We start from the raw sequence: 16,773 nt of genomic DNA, 5'->3' as shown, positions 1-16,773 counted from the left end.
GACAATTATAACAGTGTTTGCAATATCTAGTAGATTTAGTTCGTTTATTTGAATTTCTTCGGAAAATTCAAATTTGAACTGCAGGTCACTCGAAACTTGGAAAACCGTGCATGAAAAAATGATATTCATGGTACTTAGCATAAGTTACGACCGATTTCAGAAGCGTACCGGAAACTTCGAGCAACATGCTCACTAAACATGGTCGTGAACTTGGCATCCACATGTTTAAAAATTGTATAAAACACAAACAAAGTCAGAAAATCATGAAACTTGTCCCCGTGTCATGATATCATATGTATAGGCTATGATAAAAATTTTAGAGTATTTGGAGAAAGTTGTGAGACAGTATGTGTAGAAACCTAAGAGGACTACACATGAAATCATAGAGTTTCAATGTGGATCTCTTAGGTTTCTACACATAGTGTCTCACAACTTTCTCCAAATACTCTAAAATTTTTATCACAGCCTATACATATGATATCATGACACGGGGACAAGTTTCATGATTTTCTGACTTTGTTTGTGTTTTATACAATTTTTAAACATGTGGATGCCAAGTTCACGGCCATGTTTAGTGAGCATGTTGCTCGAAGTTTCCGGTACGCTTCTGAAATCGGTCGTAACTTATGCTAAGTACCATGAATATCATTTTTTTCATGCACGGTTTTCCAAGTTTCGAGTGACCTGCAGTTCAAATTTGAATTTTTCGAAGAAATTCAAATAAACGAACTAAATCTACTAACGATTGAATCTCTGTTATAATTGTCCACAAATGATACATGTAGGTCTACATAGTGTAGGAACATACCACAAAAAGTTGGAGAGACAAAATCAAAAAAATAAAAATATACTTTGCCGAGTGTCTAGAGATGACACTCGGCAAAGAGTTCTTTGCCGAGTGCTAGATGTGGGACACTCGGCAAAGAAGCCTCTTTGCCGAGTGCAAGCCGTTGGCTCTCGGCAAAGACTAACGGCCGTCAGCTCTGGGACGGCCGCTGACGGCCCTTTGCCGAGAGCCCCGTTTGCCGAGTGCATGACACTCGGCAAACTTGTCTTTGCCGAGTGTCTACATGTGCCGAGTGTTTAGCACTCGGTAAAGGGGCTCTTTGCCGAGAGCCTAACTTTACCGAGTGCCCGACAAAAGGCACTCGGCAAAGAATACACACTCGGCAAAGCCTCGGATTCCGGTAGTGATGCTTTGAGCTATTTTGTATTAGTGTGAGGGCCGATCGACCATGGGCATGTCACGCGTCAATGGTGGTGACGGGGCCTCGGAACCAGAAGCGCGCGTGGAGCACCCAGGCGCCGAGGCTGAGCACCAGCACGCCACCGACGGCCACCGGCGTGTAGTTGAAGTTGACCCCGGCGACGGGGTACGCTACCGGCAAGCAGAAGAGCACGGTGACGAGGGCCACCCAGAGGACGGCGACCCAGCCGACGACGAGGCTGCAGCGGCGTCCGAGATGAAACGGCCCCGGGACGAAGGAGTTCCGCGCCGCCGTGACGCGGAAGAAGATGGGCAGGGCGTAGGCGATGTACATGCCCAGCGTCGTGATGGACACCATTGCCTGGAACGCCACCTGGCTCCCCAGCGACTGCCACCTCGACACGAAGCATGCATCCAGTTCATATTTCGAATCGAGATGAGCTAATAAGCTAGGTCGTCATGGTTATATTTGTCTGCCGCACCGTGAGTGCCATGACGAATGCCACCGAGACGGAGAGCCAGACGACGTTGAACGGCACCTCCTGCTTGTTGACACGGTACCACACCTGCGACAGCGGCATGGCTCCATCCCTGGAGAAGGCGTACCCCATCCTCGAGTTGCTGGTCACGGACGCGACGCCGCAGAGGAATATGGCGACGGCCATGGCCGCCAGGCACAGGACGCCGCCGGCGCCGCTGCCGAACCTCCGGCGGAAGGTGGCGTACAGGGCCTGCGCGATGGCGTTCCCGCCGGCGTCGTTGGTAGGGTCCAGGAGGGACGGGACGTCGTCGGCGGTCACCGCCGATGTCAGGGCCACTAGGTAGATCCATCCGAAGACGCTCGACAGCGCGACCGAGACGACGATCCCCATCGGGCCACTCCACTCCGCGTTCTTCGTCTCCTCTGACTGCATGCATGCGTATACAGGTTCGTAGACGCAAGCAGAGCGCGATCAGATCCGTCGATCTAGCTTCTTCCTCGATCATTCAGTAGAGTACGTGCATTGTCGACACACAATGCAAGTTTAATTTCGCAGAGAGATTTATTTATTACCATGTGGGCGGAAGTGTCGTATCCCAGGAGAGAGTATTGGCTCGTCAGCAAACCAATGGCGAGTACGTAGACCTTGCTGTGGATCCCCACGGCATCGTCTGTGTAGCAGTGGGTGAACATGAACTCCATGCTCGCCCTCTCCTTAGCGACAACCGGAATCAACACCGTCAGGACAAACACACCTGCGATAATATACATGATCATCAGACATACAAAACAACTAATGGGACCGTTTGATTGATGTGAGAATGGCATTGGATCCATTCCATCACATACACGTATACGTACCTCCAAGATTCCAGAAAGCTCCAAGCTGGCCGAAGAAGGCCAGCCAATGGATAGGGAGGCTATTGATGAGCCCGTGCAGGACGAGGATGGCACAGTAGATGGCGAGCACGACGTATTTGGAGGCCAGATAACCGCCGCCGTTGGCTCCCCCGGTGGCGAGCAGGACGATGACTTGGACGAACTGCGCCAGCGAGAAGTCCACGCTCGTGGTGCAAGCCCACTGCGCAGGATGATGACGAATTGAAGGTTAGCAGGCGTGTAGTAGTGTGCAGTTCATGATCTGATGGTGATGGGCTCTGTGATGGAGCCAAAGCGTACCTGGCCCACGATGTTAAACCTGTGAAACATGACAGAGATTTTTTTTTTAAAAAAATAGGGTAACTAGATAGACCGGCAGCATGATGGGACAAAAACGTCGTCATCCAGGCTCCAGTTTTGTCTACTCCGTAAAGTGACATGCATGAATACGGCGAATGAAAGGTATTTTCTGATTCAAAAAATTAAAGGAGAGGCGAAATTAAAAAAAAAAAAGCGGAAGCATGTAGTGCGTACCATCCGGTGATCCAGCAGGCGAGTGGACCCCAGTCCTTGCCGGCGAGCTTGGCGCTCCAGTAGTAGAGGCCGCCGGTGGTCGGGTAAGCCGAGCAGATCTCCGCCATGGACAGCGCCACGCAGCCGTTGAAGAGCGCCACGACGAGCCAGCCCAGCGTCATGGACGCCGGCCCGCCGTAGCGCAGCCCGGTGTTGTAGGTCGTCGTCACGCCCGCCAGCACGGAGATCATGGAGAAGGAGAAGGCGAAGTTGGAGACGACGCTACGCAGAGAGAAAGTGAATCACTGAGAGCTGGTGGGTTTGGAAATTAATGGCATGCATGCATGCGGAACGTACGAGAGACCGCGCTTCAGCTCCTGCTTGTATCCCAGCTGCTGCAGCCGGGCTTGGTCTCTGTCGTCGCTGCCGGCGGAGGAGCGGCGGGCAGACATGCTCGTGCGGTCTGGTGCGTGCTGCAGAGCAGAAGAGGGCTGTTTGCTCTGGGGGGCTACTTGTCTGACAGGATAGAGATACTTGTTGATGCACAAGGGAAGGGAGTCACAGTCAACACTCAACAGGTCTCAGCCGAATGGCATCATCTGTGGAATTGTGGCATACGGGTTGGCCCATTCCATTCTTGTATGTCACAGTCACGACGATCCTCCCCTTTCGAAATTATTTCTTGACCGAGGAGCGAGGAAAAAGTCGTGTATCAATTGAAATAATTGCTACATACGGATCAAATCCCTTAACATCTCTCCGGCAGAACGTGTAAATAGACGTGCAAAGTACTGTTTACATAGAGTTTGAAAAGTGAGAATAAAGTGTAAAATACTATTTGCATATTAAAGTTTAAAATAGGGAATAAGACATATGCCGGAGATAGTGTTAGGACTGGCAAGCGCTGCTGAAACAAGCTGGTCTGGCCCAGGCGTACACACGAGTGGATGTGCAAGAAGGCTCATGTGGTCTATATGTCTAAAACCCTAGATTTTGTTTATAAATAGAGAAGAGGTCTCCATAACCTGTAACCTTTTGGACAGTAGTACTGTTGGGGCATGCTTCGTCGCCGAAGATCCCGTAAAAAGAAACACCTTCGGCAGTTCCTCTCAAAAAGCAGTGCCGAAGCTATCATCAATAAAGCTTCGGCATAATGACATATCTCAAGACAAAGGAGTAAACCGACTTACAGATGAAATGACCAATCGATCCGTGATAGCTTGTATTATGATTGTAAGCATTCGTAAAGGGCATGAATGTAATTTCTCACAGGCTACGTCATGTGCCTATAAATAAATGAACAGTACCCCTATACTGTTCACGCTGACTGGTATTTACTTGCATGTCACACTTGAATTCCCACCTTCTGTCAAGCCAAGCTATCAATGATATCATATGATTATATAATAAAAATGTCTGAATGATATCACACTTGAATTATTCATGTTTATTCATGATTATATAATAAAAATGTCTGAATGATATCATATGATTATTCATGTTTTTTTATATGTCGTATGATCCCGCTTTCTATTGTTTATTGAGATCATGAAGGTACGCCCTTCATTACCTTCGTCTGAAGATCATTGTATCCTAAGAGAAATAATGCTTTGAAGGACGAATGTCTTTAACCATTAACTTTCGTGTTGCCTTGTTCTTAATTCATAGCGTTTGAGAATAAGTCCCCAACATTGGCGCCCACCTCCGGTGAACTCACTTCCACTTTCGAGTTGATGGCTTCGTCCGACAACCAAGCTGAGGCTACTTCGGCTACGAAGCTGGCGCTCCCAATAACAGGCGGTTCATGCTCAGAGTCAGCCAACAAGAAGCAGAAGAAGGAGGCCCAGAGAAGGGTGCAGCATGTTGGGGTGCAGGGACCCTTCATCAAGTCAAAATGGTCCCATATCCCAATTACCTTCTCCCAGGAGGACCTTCAGCTCAAGGATTATCCTCATAATGATGCTATGGTCATATCTTGTGTCATTAAGGGATTTCTGGTCCACAATGTTTTGGTTGATACAGGCAGTGCAGCTGACATCATATTCGTTAAGGCCTTCAGACAGATGCAGGAGCCAGAAGACAAAATTCATGATGCTACACACCCTCTTTGTGGCTTCGGAGGACGACAGATCGTAGCACTTGACAAGATCATAATGCCAGTAACCTTTGGATTTGTCCACAACACAAGGACTGAACATGTTGTGTTTGATATTGTCGACATGGAATACCCCTACAATGCAATCATTGGTCGTGGGACACTCAACGCTTTCGAAGCAATACTTCATTCAGCATATCTATGCATGAAGATACCTTCGGAACAAGGACCCATTGCTATTCATGGCAGTCAGGAAGCTGCTAGAAAGGCCGAAGGAAACTAGACAGATTCAAAAGCAATCCACAACATAGATGGAGCCGAAGCTTGTGAGCAATATAAGTATAGAAGAGAGAAGGCTGCTTCGGCTGATCAGCCGAAGCCCATGCTTCTATGTGAAGACATAGCAGAGCAGAAGGTATTGATGGGGTCCCAATTATCTGAAAAGCAGGAGAAAACCTTGATAAGGTTTTTATTCAACAACAAAGATGTTTTTGCATGGTCAGCCAACGATCTCTGTGGTGTCAACAGGGACGTCATTGAACATTCACTCAATGTCGATCCATCCTTCAGACCCAGGAAGCAAAAGCTTCAAAAAATGTCTAACGATAAAGCCGAAGGTGCTCGGAACGAAGTAAAAAGACTTCTCAGTGCTGGTGTCATCAGAGAAGTAAAATACCCAGAATGGCTAGCCAACACTGTCATGATGAAGAAGGCCAATGGTAAATGGAGAATGTGCATTGATTTTACTGATCTGAACAAGGCTTGTCCAAAGGATGAGTTCCCATTACCAAGAATAGATTCTCTAGTAGATGCAGCAGCTTCGTCAGAGCTCATGAGTCTACTAGATTGTTATTCAGGCTACCACCAAATCTGGATGAAGAAGGAAGATGAGCCAAAGACCAGCTTCATAACCCCTAGTGGTACATATTGTTATCTTCGGATGCCTGAGGGGCTCAAGAATGCTGGAGGAAGCTTCAGTAGGATGACAGCCAAGGTTCTTCATTCTCAGATAGGCAGAAATGTGCTAACATATGTTGACGATATCATAGTGAAGAGCACGAAGCAAGAAAACCACATTACTGATTTGCAGGAAACATTTGCTAATTTTAGGCAAGCTGGCCTAAAATTAAATCCAGAAAAATGTGTCTTCGGAGTGAAGAAGGGCAAGTTCCTTGGTTGTCTAGTTTCAACAAAGGGGATCGAAGCTAACCCAAGTAAGATCGAAGCTATCCTTTGAATGGAGCCGCCAAGCACAAAGAAGGGGGCCCAACGGTTGACAGGAAGACTGGCATCTTTGAATCGATATATATTTAGATCAGCAGAAAGAAATTTACCATTCTTTGAAGTACTAAAGTCAGCTGAAGTTTTTCAATAGGGCCCAACTCAACAGAAAGCTTTCGAAGTGTTGAAGCAATACCTGATCGATTTAACAACATTAACTCTACCCGTGCTAGGGGCTCCATTGCTATTATATGTGGCAGCTTCGCACTCTGTCGTGACTGCGGCGCTTGTACAAGAGAAGCTTGAAGGACAAGCTAAAAAGCAAGTCCCAGTATACTTTGTCTCCAAAGTTTTGAGTTTTATCAAAGAAAAACTATACAGAATTGGAGAAGGTGTTGTATGCTGTGTTAATGGCGTCCAGGAAGCTTCGGTATTATTTTCAAGCATATCACATAATTGTTCCTTCATCACAACCCCTGAAGGATATCATGAGGAATAGAGAAGCTACTGGAAGGATTGGAAAATGGGCCGCGGAGCTTAATGAATTCACTATTGACTACGTGCACAGATCCTCATTTCAATCCCAAGCGCTAGCAGATTTCATCGCTGATTGGACGCCAGGGGCTCACGAAGAGGGGACAAGCAAAGATGCCGAAGCTTGGACAGTGTTTTGTGATGGTTCTTGGGGAGCCTTCGGTGTAGGATCAGCTGCGGTCCTAGTAGCACCTTCAAAAGTCAAAACATGTTATGCAGTCAAACTGGATTTCAGTTGTACAAATAATATTGCTGAGTACGAAGCACTTCTATTGGGGCTTCGGAAACTAAGGGCAATGGGAATAAGAAGGGCCATCCTAAAGACTGATTCTCAAGTTATTGCTGGCCACGTGGACAAAAGTAACAAGGCACGAGATCCGAAGCTTGAAATATATTTGGATGCAGTTCGAAGGTTGGAAGCTTCCTTCGAAGGTTTTTCTATCAAGAATATTCCAAGAGGTGAAAATGAACATGCAGATTTGCTAGCCAAATCAGCGGCACAGGGGCTCCCTTTACCCTCGGAAGTATTTTTTGAAACAATAAAAACACCTTCAGTTGAGCTCATGGAGAGAGCAGCGCTTACTATTTCTCTAGTACACAGTGAAGACTGGAGAACTGAAATAATATCTTTCCTCTAAGGCAATTGTCTTTCATGTGACGAAGCTTATAACAAGAGAATGGAGGCAAGAACAAGACCATATGTGATAATAGAAGGGGAATTGTATAAACATGGAGTTTGTTCACCACTCCTTAAGTGTTTATCAAGAACTGAACGTATGGAATTGATGAAAGAGATACATGCAGGTCTGTGTGGATCTCACATTGGATCTAGGCCCTTGTTGGGAAAAGTTTTTCGACAAGGATTTTACTGGCGAAGGCAGCTTCGGATGCAGCATAATTAGTCCAAAAATGTGAAGGCTGTCAAGAATGTGCAAGAGACCAGAAACAACCTTCATCTCTCACTCAGTTAATACAGCCCACTTGGTCGTTGCAAAGGTGGGGCCTCGATTTGCTAGGCCCACTTCCATCAGCACAAGGAAATCTAAAATATGTTGTGGTGGCGGTAGAGTATTTTTCCAAGTGGATTGAGGCGAAGACTTTAGCCACAATAACTTCGGTCACCGTCCAGAAATTCTTCTGGCAAAACATTGTTTGTCGCTTCGGAGTGCCGAAGGCTATTACTGTAGACAACAAACACAGTTTGATGCTGAAGCTTTCAAGGAATTCTGTGAACAAATTGGCACAAAGATTCATTTTGCATCGGTCAGACATCCGGAGTCAAATGGACTTGTTGAAAGAGCTAATGGCATTATAATGACGGGAATAATGAAGTTAATCTTCAATCAGCCCAGAGGAAAGTGGCCAGATGAATTGATCAAAGTGGTGTGGAGCCACAACACAACAATATCAAGGTCAACAGGTTTTACACCATTCAAACTACTGTTTGGTGACAAAGCAATAACCCCAGAAGAAGCTAAGGCAGGATCAATAAGAACAGTGGCTTCGGTAGAGGACGAAGCTGATTATTCTGTGGCAAAAGATGCTATAGAAGGGATCAGGCTTCAGGCCATGGAGAATATCAATAAATACCAAGCCGAAACAATAAAATGGCGTGACAGAAAAGTTCGGCTAAAGAATATTAAGCCAGGGCATTTGGTGCTTCGGAGAGTGGCCAACCCAGATACAGTAGGCAAGTTACAGCTGAAGTGGGAAGGACCTTTTCTGGTAGTATCTTCGTCAAGACCCGGTTCTTACAGATTGAAGGATATGGACGGCAATGACATTCCTAGATCTTGGAATGCGGATGAGCTTCAGTGATATTATGTTTAATTTGATGTAATCTTTTTATTTTTTCTATGGCACCCTTTTCCTTTCCAAAGGGGGAGAAAGGTTTTTAATGGGGCCATAGCATATAATTTCTCTTTTTCTTATTCAGCTCTACGAGAGCAAAATCCCCCAAATATGTAAATGTAAAAACTGAGCATGCACCATCGAGTGCAGGAAAAAAGGAACAAACAGGGAGAAGCTCGAAAGTCGTCCCTAAGGGGATGCAGAGCACGACGAAGCTACAAAAAGTCGTTCCTAAGGAAGCATAGCGTAAGTTTTCTGCTCAAAAGTCGTTCCCTAGGGAATGCAAAGCTTACAGCGAAAAGTCAACGTTGATACCGCCAAAATATAAGGCGAAGCGCGAAAAGTCAACGCGAATACCGCCGAAATAGAAGGTGAAGAAGTTCAAAAGACGTTCCTAAGGGGATGCAGAACTTACAGCGAAAAGTCAGCGCTGATACACCGAAAAATAAGCGGTGAAGCCGAAAAATAAGCGGCAAAGAGACTTCGGTCATTCCCAAGGGAATGAAGGCTATGGTTATGGCTTCGTATGCGTGTGTTCGGACATTCATTTGCACGACATATCACATCATACATTGCATTCATAAACATTCATTTAGACATACATATGACCATCATCATCATAACATACAGACACAGGCAGATGCTTCGGCTATAAAGATAAGGCTTCGGCAAAAAAGAAAAAATAAGCAATTTCATGCTTCGTTGTGTACGAAAAGAAGGGAAGGTGTTTTTCGCCTTCGGCTCAAAAAATACTAGTTTCGTCCACAGCAAAGCAGTTCGAACATGGACGAAAAGGTAAAAATATATTACAAGGTATGCACAAATTTACAGAATTAGTATTTGATTCTTAAATTACAAATATTTTTACAACGATATTACAAGATTTTCTCTAGAATTTTTTTCAGCAAGGTCTTCAGCTTTGACATCATTGAACTTCGGATCATCTGAGCTTCGGATCACCCGTCAAGCTTCGGCTCATTGTTCCTCAACTTCGTTATTCTGTACATATTAAAACGTTATGAGAGAAGCGTAGAGTTCAAGAAGAAGGTAAAGTAACAGGTACAAATTTTTTACCGGCTTGAGGTGGCTTCGAGCTTCGTCGCCAGCCATTTTTCGCCCGCCTTTTACCCAAACTTGAGTTATGAATCTATTTCCTATACTCCGAGCTAGGCTGGGGATGTCAATTAAATCTGTCGGTGATAAGATAAAGTTTAGTCTGTTGACAATTTTTCCATGTTCACAGCCAGATTTTATGAAGGCAACAGCTGTGCCTCGAGAAGCTAGCAGAGCGCAAAAATCGGCGTGTCCAGCTATAACTTCGTCGAGTGCATCAACTTCGCATTCAATATGTTCGAAGGTTTCCGACAGGTTCTCAACCGAAGGACTGAATTTCTCAGCGCTGGCTCCAACCGAGTTGAAAACCTGCTTTAGCCGCTGCAGGCACTGGTTGTCGAAGTTTACGCATTTTTCTTGAAGTTCTTTCAGTGATTTCCGCAAATTTGAATTTTTCTCAGCTTCAGTTTCGAGTTTGGCTTCAAAATTCTTCTTTTGCGTGGAGAGTTCACTATTCAATCTAGCAATTTCAGCCTGGGCCTCCGCCAGTGAACCCTCCATGGTTTGAAGTACGAAGTCTTTTTTCTCCAGGATAGCCTCATGATCTTTGATCTTCTTCTCCAGGCCCTCAATTATAACTTCGTTCTTTTTGTCCTCGAGGTCTTGTTGCATCCTCAGGACTTTGCTCAGCAGTAAGCTCTGATAAAATAAGCTTCATCAGAAAACAATCTTGATATCAAAGCAATAAAAAGTTAAGAATTTTACCTTAAAGTTAGCATAAAATAGGCTACCGGCGATATGCTGTCACCGGTACCTGCTAAGGTCTGCCTCAACCTTCAGGAAGCCAACACTCTTCGATAGAGTGCCGACAACCTTCACCCCAGTGTGGTCTCGAAGGCATCCTAAGCTTTCTTCGTTGACTCCCTCGAAGAGTAACGCACCTGGTCTGTACCCGCAAGATATAGCATACTCTTTCAGTTCTTCTTTTTCAGCCTTCGACAATTCTTGCCCAAGTATATCTTGAAAATTGAAGTCCTCTTCTTCCGAAATATTCTCGGCTTTCTCCTTTCCTTTTCCAGCCACTGTGCCTGGGTTCTCTTCAGCAGCTGTAGCAGCTTCTTCCGTGGCTGCATCCAGAAGCATGGTATCAATTTCAGAGAGTATGGCGTCTAGATTCACATCTTCAGCAGTTTCAGCTTCGGCACTTTCGGCTTCGGTGGGTGCAGCTTCGACAGCAGCAGTGCTCTCAATAGCTAGAATCTTTGACGCCGATGCCAGCGGCGGCGTCTGCTCGATAACTTCAACTACATGAATAATCCTTCGTTTTTTCGGCTCATCTGGCTTCTTCGATGCTGAAGGCTCCTTTTCCTTCTGAAAAAGCTTCGTCAAATGTGGCCCTAGTGGACTTAGCTTGACAGGCAAAGATTCAGTCATTACCTTTAAAATTTCTTCCACATCGGTAGTAGGAGGTGTTGAAGGAGCTTCATCCTCAATATCAGTCATTTTTCGCTTCAGAGCCGCAATTTTCTTTTTCTTCGAAGCAGTTACCTTCGGCTGAGGGCTTAATTTTCTTTTCTTCAAAGTTTTTTCATCCTTTTCACTAATTTAGCAGCTTCTTTATCCAGGGCGCTAGCAACTCTTTTTCTTTTTTGTCCTTCGGCACCTCTGTCCAAACGCTCATAGTCAGGATACTCAAAGTTCAGGGCATCCATCACCCGGTTCAACCTTCGCTTCGGTCGAGTACCGAAGGCTGTAGTCATTAATTGATCTTCTTTTTTAGAATAGTTGCCAAGGATCTCGTTGCACATAACTTCAATCGTGTCTAACCATTCTTGGCAAGGTTCTTTGAAGTGTTTCTTGAATTTATAGTAGTAGGGCAATCTAACAAGTTCCTTCTTTTTCTTTTCCCTTTGAGCTTCGGCATGTCCCATTCTTTCAGAGTTGGAAACACTCTAAAAGCTAAGAATTCTTGCACCAAATTCCTGGTACCAATATGCTCCGCAATAACTTGAAATTCGCCTAGTGCAATCTGACATGGACTCTCCGGTGTCATGTTGCATTAGGGCCTAGTCTCTCCGAAGATTAATTCTAATGGGCTTTGAACCAGCTTATCCTTTTTCTCATCAACTTTGACATAAAACCATTCAGTCTTCCAGCCAGCTGGCCACTTGGTACGTTAGCTGATAACTGGAGTCTTCGCATCTTTGCGATAAGCAAAATTATAGCATTTGAAGTTCTCGTGCAGCCCATCTTCTCTAGCTTTTGTCTGATAATGAAGCTCATGTGCCCGGCAGAAGCCTTCGGCAAGTGGTTCTGCCCCTTGGCTTCGGAGAGCCCAGATGTAGATGCTAAGTCTAACGATGGCGTTGGGAGTTAGCTGATGAAGAAAAATTCCAAATTTCCCCAAAACATCCGCAATCATCTCATTCAAAGGAAATCTTAATTCTGCTTTAAAGAAGCTTTTAAAAACTACCACCTCATCCTTTTCTGGCTTCGGAGTAATTTCCTCTCCGCCAAAGCGAATTAGTCCCTTTTTGGCCTCACTGAAATAGCCCAATTTCATCAACTTAGGCATATCATCTTCGGTAACAGTGGACCTCCCAAACTCCAGGTGGCTGGGTTTAGATGGCACGACACTATAATCATCTTCAGATTCACCTTCCTCAGCACCAACCTGCTCAGCTTCAGCGGCAGGTGCACCTTCGTCAGAAACATCCTCCGGCGCTACTAGCCCTGACCGTTTCATCACTTCGGAAATCGGAGCGGTTTCAGCAGCTCCAGCTTCTTCTCCGTCACGTGTAACCCTAGCAGTCGAACGTACCCTTGCCATTTGATGATGAAATCCTCACAATTTTTGATGAAGCTGTTAACTTTCTTAATTTTCCCGAAGCTTTTCCTCTTGTGACGAAGCAAAACCAACAACGGTGCTTCGGTTGAGTGTGATGAACAAGCTTCGGCTATGGTCAAATTTTTGGCAGCAAAACAGTGCAATAGCAATGAATGCTGTGGTAACTTCACACCTACCTGTCTGTTTATATAGTGCCGCAGGTGGGAAGGTGAATCGTCAAGTCTTCCGCACCAGTTAAACAGTCGCCCGCACCCACTGAATGGTGGGCCACAGAGCCCGAGAAGGTGAATCGCCAGGACGCGTGTACCCGCCGCATGGAATATTTTAATCGTTTCTCGGCAACGAACTCAGGGAAGGTGTTTTTTGGACCTTCGGCATTCCGAAGCCTAGGAGACTTTTTAACGGATCAAGCTCGTTACGAAAAACGATCTAGCACCGCGAAGGGGCTACTGTTGGGGGCATGCTTTGTCGCCGAAGATCCCGTAAGAAGAAACACCTTCGGCAGTTCCTCTCAAAAAGCAGTGCCGAAGCTATCATCCATAAAGCTTCGACATAGTGGCATATCTCAAGACGAAGGAGTGAACCGACTTACAGATGAAATGATCAATCGATCTGTGATAGCTTGTATTATGATTGTAAGCATTTGTAAAGGGCATGAATGTAATTTCTCACAGGCTGCGTCTTGTGCCTATAAATAGATGAACAGTACCCCTATACTGTTCACGCTGACTGGTATTTACTTGTAGGTCACACTTGAATTCCCACCTTCTATCAAGCCGAAGGTATAAATGAAATTCAATATTATCCATGTTTAGTCATGATTATATAATAGAAATGTCTGAATGATATCATATGATTATTCATGTTTTTTTATGTGTCGTATGATCCTGCTTTCTATTGTTTATTGAGATCATGAAGGTACGTCCTTCATGACCTTCGTCTGAAGATCATTGTATCCTAAGGGAAATAATGCTTCGAAGGACGAAGGTCTTTAACCATTAACTTTAGTGTTGCCTTGTTCTTAATTCTTAGCGTTTGAGAACAAGTCCCCAACAAGTACTATACAGTAATAAAGAATCGGTTCCTCTCTACACTCATGTCTTCTTGTGTTCTATTATTATCCAGTTAAGTAGCCCTTGGACTACACTCGGTAGCAAGGTGTTCTTAACACGTTACCAGCACGTGGCTCTACAAAGGAGATCAAGCAAAGGTAGTGAAAAAGGTGCTGAATCTATATATTTTATGATTTGTGTTTTGAAGTATTTTTTACTCTTCAAGCACAAACACCAAAAGTATACATCACTAGTAGATTTTATCGTCGGCACGAAGCCGGTAGAATAGGATGTACACGTGACTGCTGCTGATTTGAAATCGCTGACACACACGTCGATCAATCATGAAATACACATTTTTTTATCCACTGCATCATCGCAAGAACAAAAAAAAGAATCGCCACCATCGGTTGTGGCCGCGCTAGCACGCGAGCAGTCAAACAACCGTCGTTGCTGGCAAACGCGGTCGCGCGGATGCCGCCACATCCAGCTGTCGTACGCTGGCGCGCCGGCGCTGCCTTGCCGCCGCTGCCAGGAAGGCGCGGGCGTCGCGGCCTCGCCGCCGAGCAGGCACGGGCAACGGGACTCGGCCACCTCCCGCTCGATCTCCATGCCCATGCAAATTAAAAATATATATAGTTTGCATGCCCAGGTCAGAAGCTCACGCCCTCATGGCACGTGGGCATATGAAGCGGCACAGGGCATGGGAAGCCCTCATGGCACGTGGGTATATGAAGCGGCACAGGGTATGGGAAGCGGTGCATTAAATTGAAAAAAGGGCTGCATGCAACCATGAATGCAAAGCGACACACACGCATCAAATTGAAAAAAAAGACTGCATGTAACCATGATTTAAAGCAGGGGCATGTGTCAGTCTATTGCTCTGCTCCTCTGCACACACGCGCGGCTCAATGCACTTTGCAGGCAGTTAATTGAACTATACTAATACTACATACTAATACATTTCAGTTTTCTGTATTTTTTCTGAAATAATATCAAGTTAAACACGAGAAGTTTACCTACTTGTGCAATTAAATTTATATATTGCACCATTTATTTGAATTATTTTTTTGCAGTTATTTATTCCATTTTATGAAATGATTACAAGAAGTAATCTAATTATGAATTTTATCACATGTAGATGACTGGTATTGTGAGACGTGAATTCGAGGTGTTGGCCCCACATGGCCAAAACTACCTCACGTGGGCATCTGATGTGTAGATTGTGCTTGGGGACAAGAAGCTCAAGGCTGCAATCAGGCTTGGCAAAAAAGATGAAGTCGCCATCGACGAGCAAAATGACCGATCTTTATATTTTCTGTGGCACCATCTCTCGCCTACAGTCAAGAATGAGTACATGTCAGAGAGAAAGGCAAGCAAACTCTGGAATGCGTTGCAGCAGCGTTTTGAGAGGTTAAAGTACATAGTCTTGCCCCAAGCACAGCAATACTGGGCTCGTCTTAGATATGCCGACTTTAAAACCGTGGGAGAATATAATGCAGCACTGCACTGAATATGCACCAAATTATCTCTTTGTGGTAAGGTGATAACAGATGAGGAAAAGATTGAAAAAAACTTGTCTACCTTCCACCCAAGCGCCATCCAATCTGCTCGCAACTATCGACAAGACGCATACAAGCAGTATAGTGATCTTATCGATATAATGCAAGTAAATGAGGCACAAGATGATGCATTGAAAGACGAACTTCAATGCTTATCCAAATAGAAAGGTCATTAGCACTGAAGTTAATGTCGCCTTGTACAAGATAAGAAAGCCTATACAGAGAAAGAGAGGCAAGCATGGTGCTGGCAAGGGAAAGAATGAAACCACAGTCAATCTCATCAATGCTCATGGAAAGAAAACAAGCAAAGAGAAGCCACAATATAAGCCATATGGACTTCAAGACCAAACATGCTACAAATGCAGAGTGTGGGGACATTGGTCTAGAATATACCAGTCACCAAAGCATGTCATAAAAGCATATAAGGCAAAGAACGTGCACAAACAGAAACCTGAGGCCCACTTCACCATGGCAACCAACAATGAAGCCATGGAAGAAGACCCTACACTTGAAGCATCTGGCATGCCCCTTGATCTTGCAAGTGCTGTGAAGATGATTGCCACTGAAGAGAACACCTCCACAGCTCTAATGGAGGCTGACGTTGATGCCTTCCTTGATTCCATTTGAGTGCTTGTATGCACATTTATTTTTCTGAGTTCGAAAAACATAAATTATGGTTTGTAAGCTCTATGATAGCATTATCTTTATTTCATGAATGTTGAACTATTTGCATTTTACTATGCAATATTTCCCTTATGATAATTACTAATTGCAATAATTGTATTATGAAAGGTCTATGGAGGATATATGTATTGTCGACAATGGCACGACAAATACCATTTTAAGGGAAATAAAATACTTTCACACGATCATGAAGAACGTTGGAAGTATTACCACAATCGTCGGAAGCGATTCATGTGTAATAGGCTCCAGTAAAGCCACAATTACACTCCTGATGGGTACTCAAATCAAAATGAAAGAACCACTATTGTACCCCGAATCAACTAGAACTCTCTTAAGTTTTAGGGACATTCGTTCAAATGGTTTTCATGTAGAAACCACAGAGGAAAATGACAAAGAATACATGTGCATCATAAAGTATGGGGAATATGACAAATAAGTCATACAAAAATTCCCATCACTAGAAATAGGGTTATATTATACTAAGATTAGTGCACCTGCAGTGTACACTTCTCTAAAGACAGTGTTTAGATATTATGAATTATTTTCTCTGTGGCATTGTCGACTAGGGCACCCTGAAAGTCGCCTAGAGGGGGGTGAATAGGGCGAATTTGAAATTTAATAACTTAAGCACAACTACAAGCCGGGTTAGCGTTAGAAATAGAAACGAGTCTGAGAGAGAGGGCGCAAAACAAATCGTGAACGAATAAAGAGCAAGACACGATGATTTGTTTTACCGAGGTTCGGTTCTCGCAAACCTACTCCCTGTTGAGGTGGTCACAAAGACCGGGTCTCT

General features: G+C 44.7%; 1 protein-coding gene across 1 annotated transcript; it reads right to left on the bottom strand.

The window, feature by feature from the left end:
* Positions 1-725: 725 nt before the first annotated feature.
* On the bottom strand, positions 726-3,615 carry LOC103650760 (amino-acid permease BAT1 homolog). Its single transcript, XM_008676330.4, has 7 exons — positions 3,438-3,615; positions 3,102-3,362; positions 2,868-2,886; positions 2,550-2,769; positions 2,262-2,443; positions 1,690-2,115; positions 726-1,595 (listed from the first exon to the last, which is right to left on the bottom strand). Exons 1-7 carry the CDS (start codon positions 3,530-3,532, stop codon positions 1,245-1,247), a joined length of 1,554 nt encoding a protein of 517 aa, XP_008674552.1. The 5' UTR covers positions 3,533-3,615; the 3' UTR covers positions 726-1,244.
* Positions 3,616-16,773: the final 13,158 nt, after the last annotated feature.

The sequence above is a fragment of the Zea mays genome, chromosome 3 (assembly GCF_902167145.1).
Source record: "Zea mays cultivar B73 chromosome 3, Zm-B73-REFERENCE-NAM-5.0, whole genome shotgun sequence".
Taxonomy (NCBI): Eukaryota; Viridiplantae; Streptophyta; class Magnoliopsida; order Poales; family Poaceae; genus Zea; species Zea mays.
The sequence above is the reverse complement of the archived record's forward strand: the minus strand, read 5'-3'. Positions and strand labels throughout refer to the sequence as shown.

What these genes read in the sequence shown, in the direction of transcription:
- LOC103650760 (XM_008676330.4), bottom strand. Translation starts at nt 3,532, where the DNA reads ATGTCTGCCCGCCGCTCCTCCGCCGGCAGCGACGACAGAGACCAAGCC. An exon ending in GAGCTGAAGCGCGGTCTCTC is followed by an intron (nt 3,363 to 3,437) that starts GTACGTTCCGCA and finishes CTCTCTGCGTAG; the next exon opens with CGTCGTCTCCAACTTCGCCT. An exon ending in ACGACACTTCCGCCCACATG is followed by an intron (nt 2,116 to 2,261) that starts GTAATAAATAAA and finishes GCATGCATGCAG; the next exon opens with TCAGAGGAGACGAAGAACGC.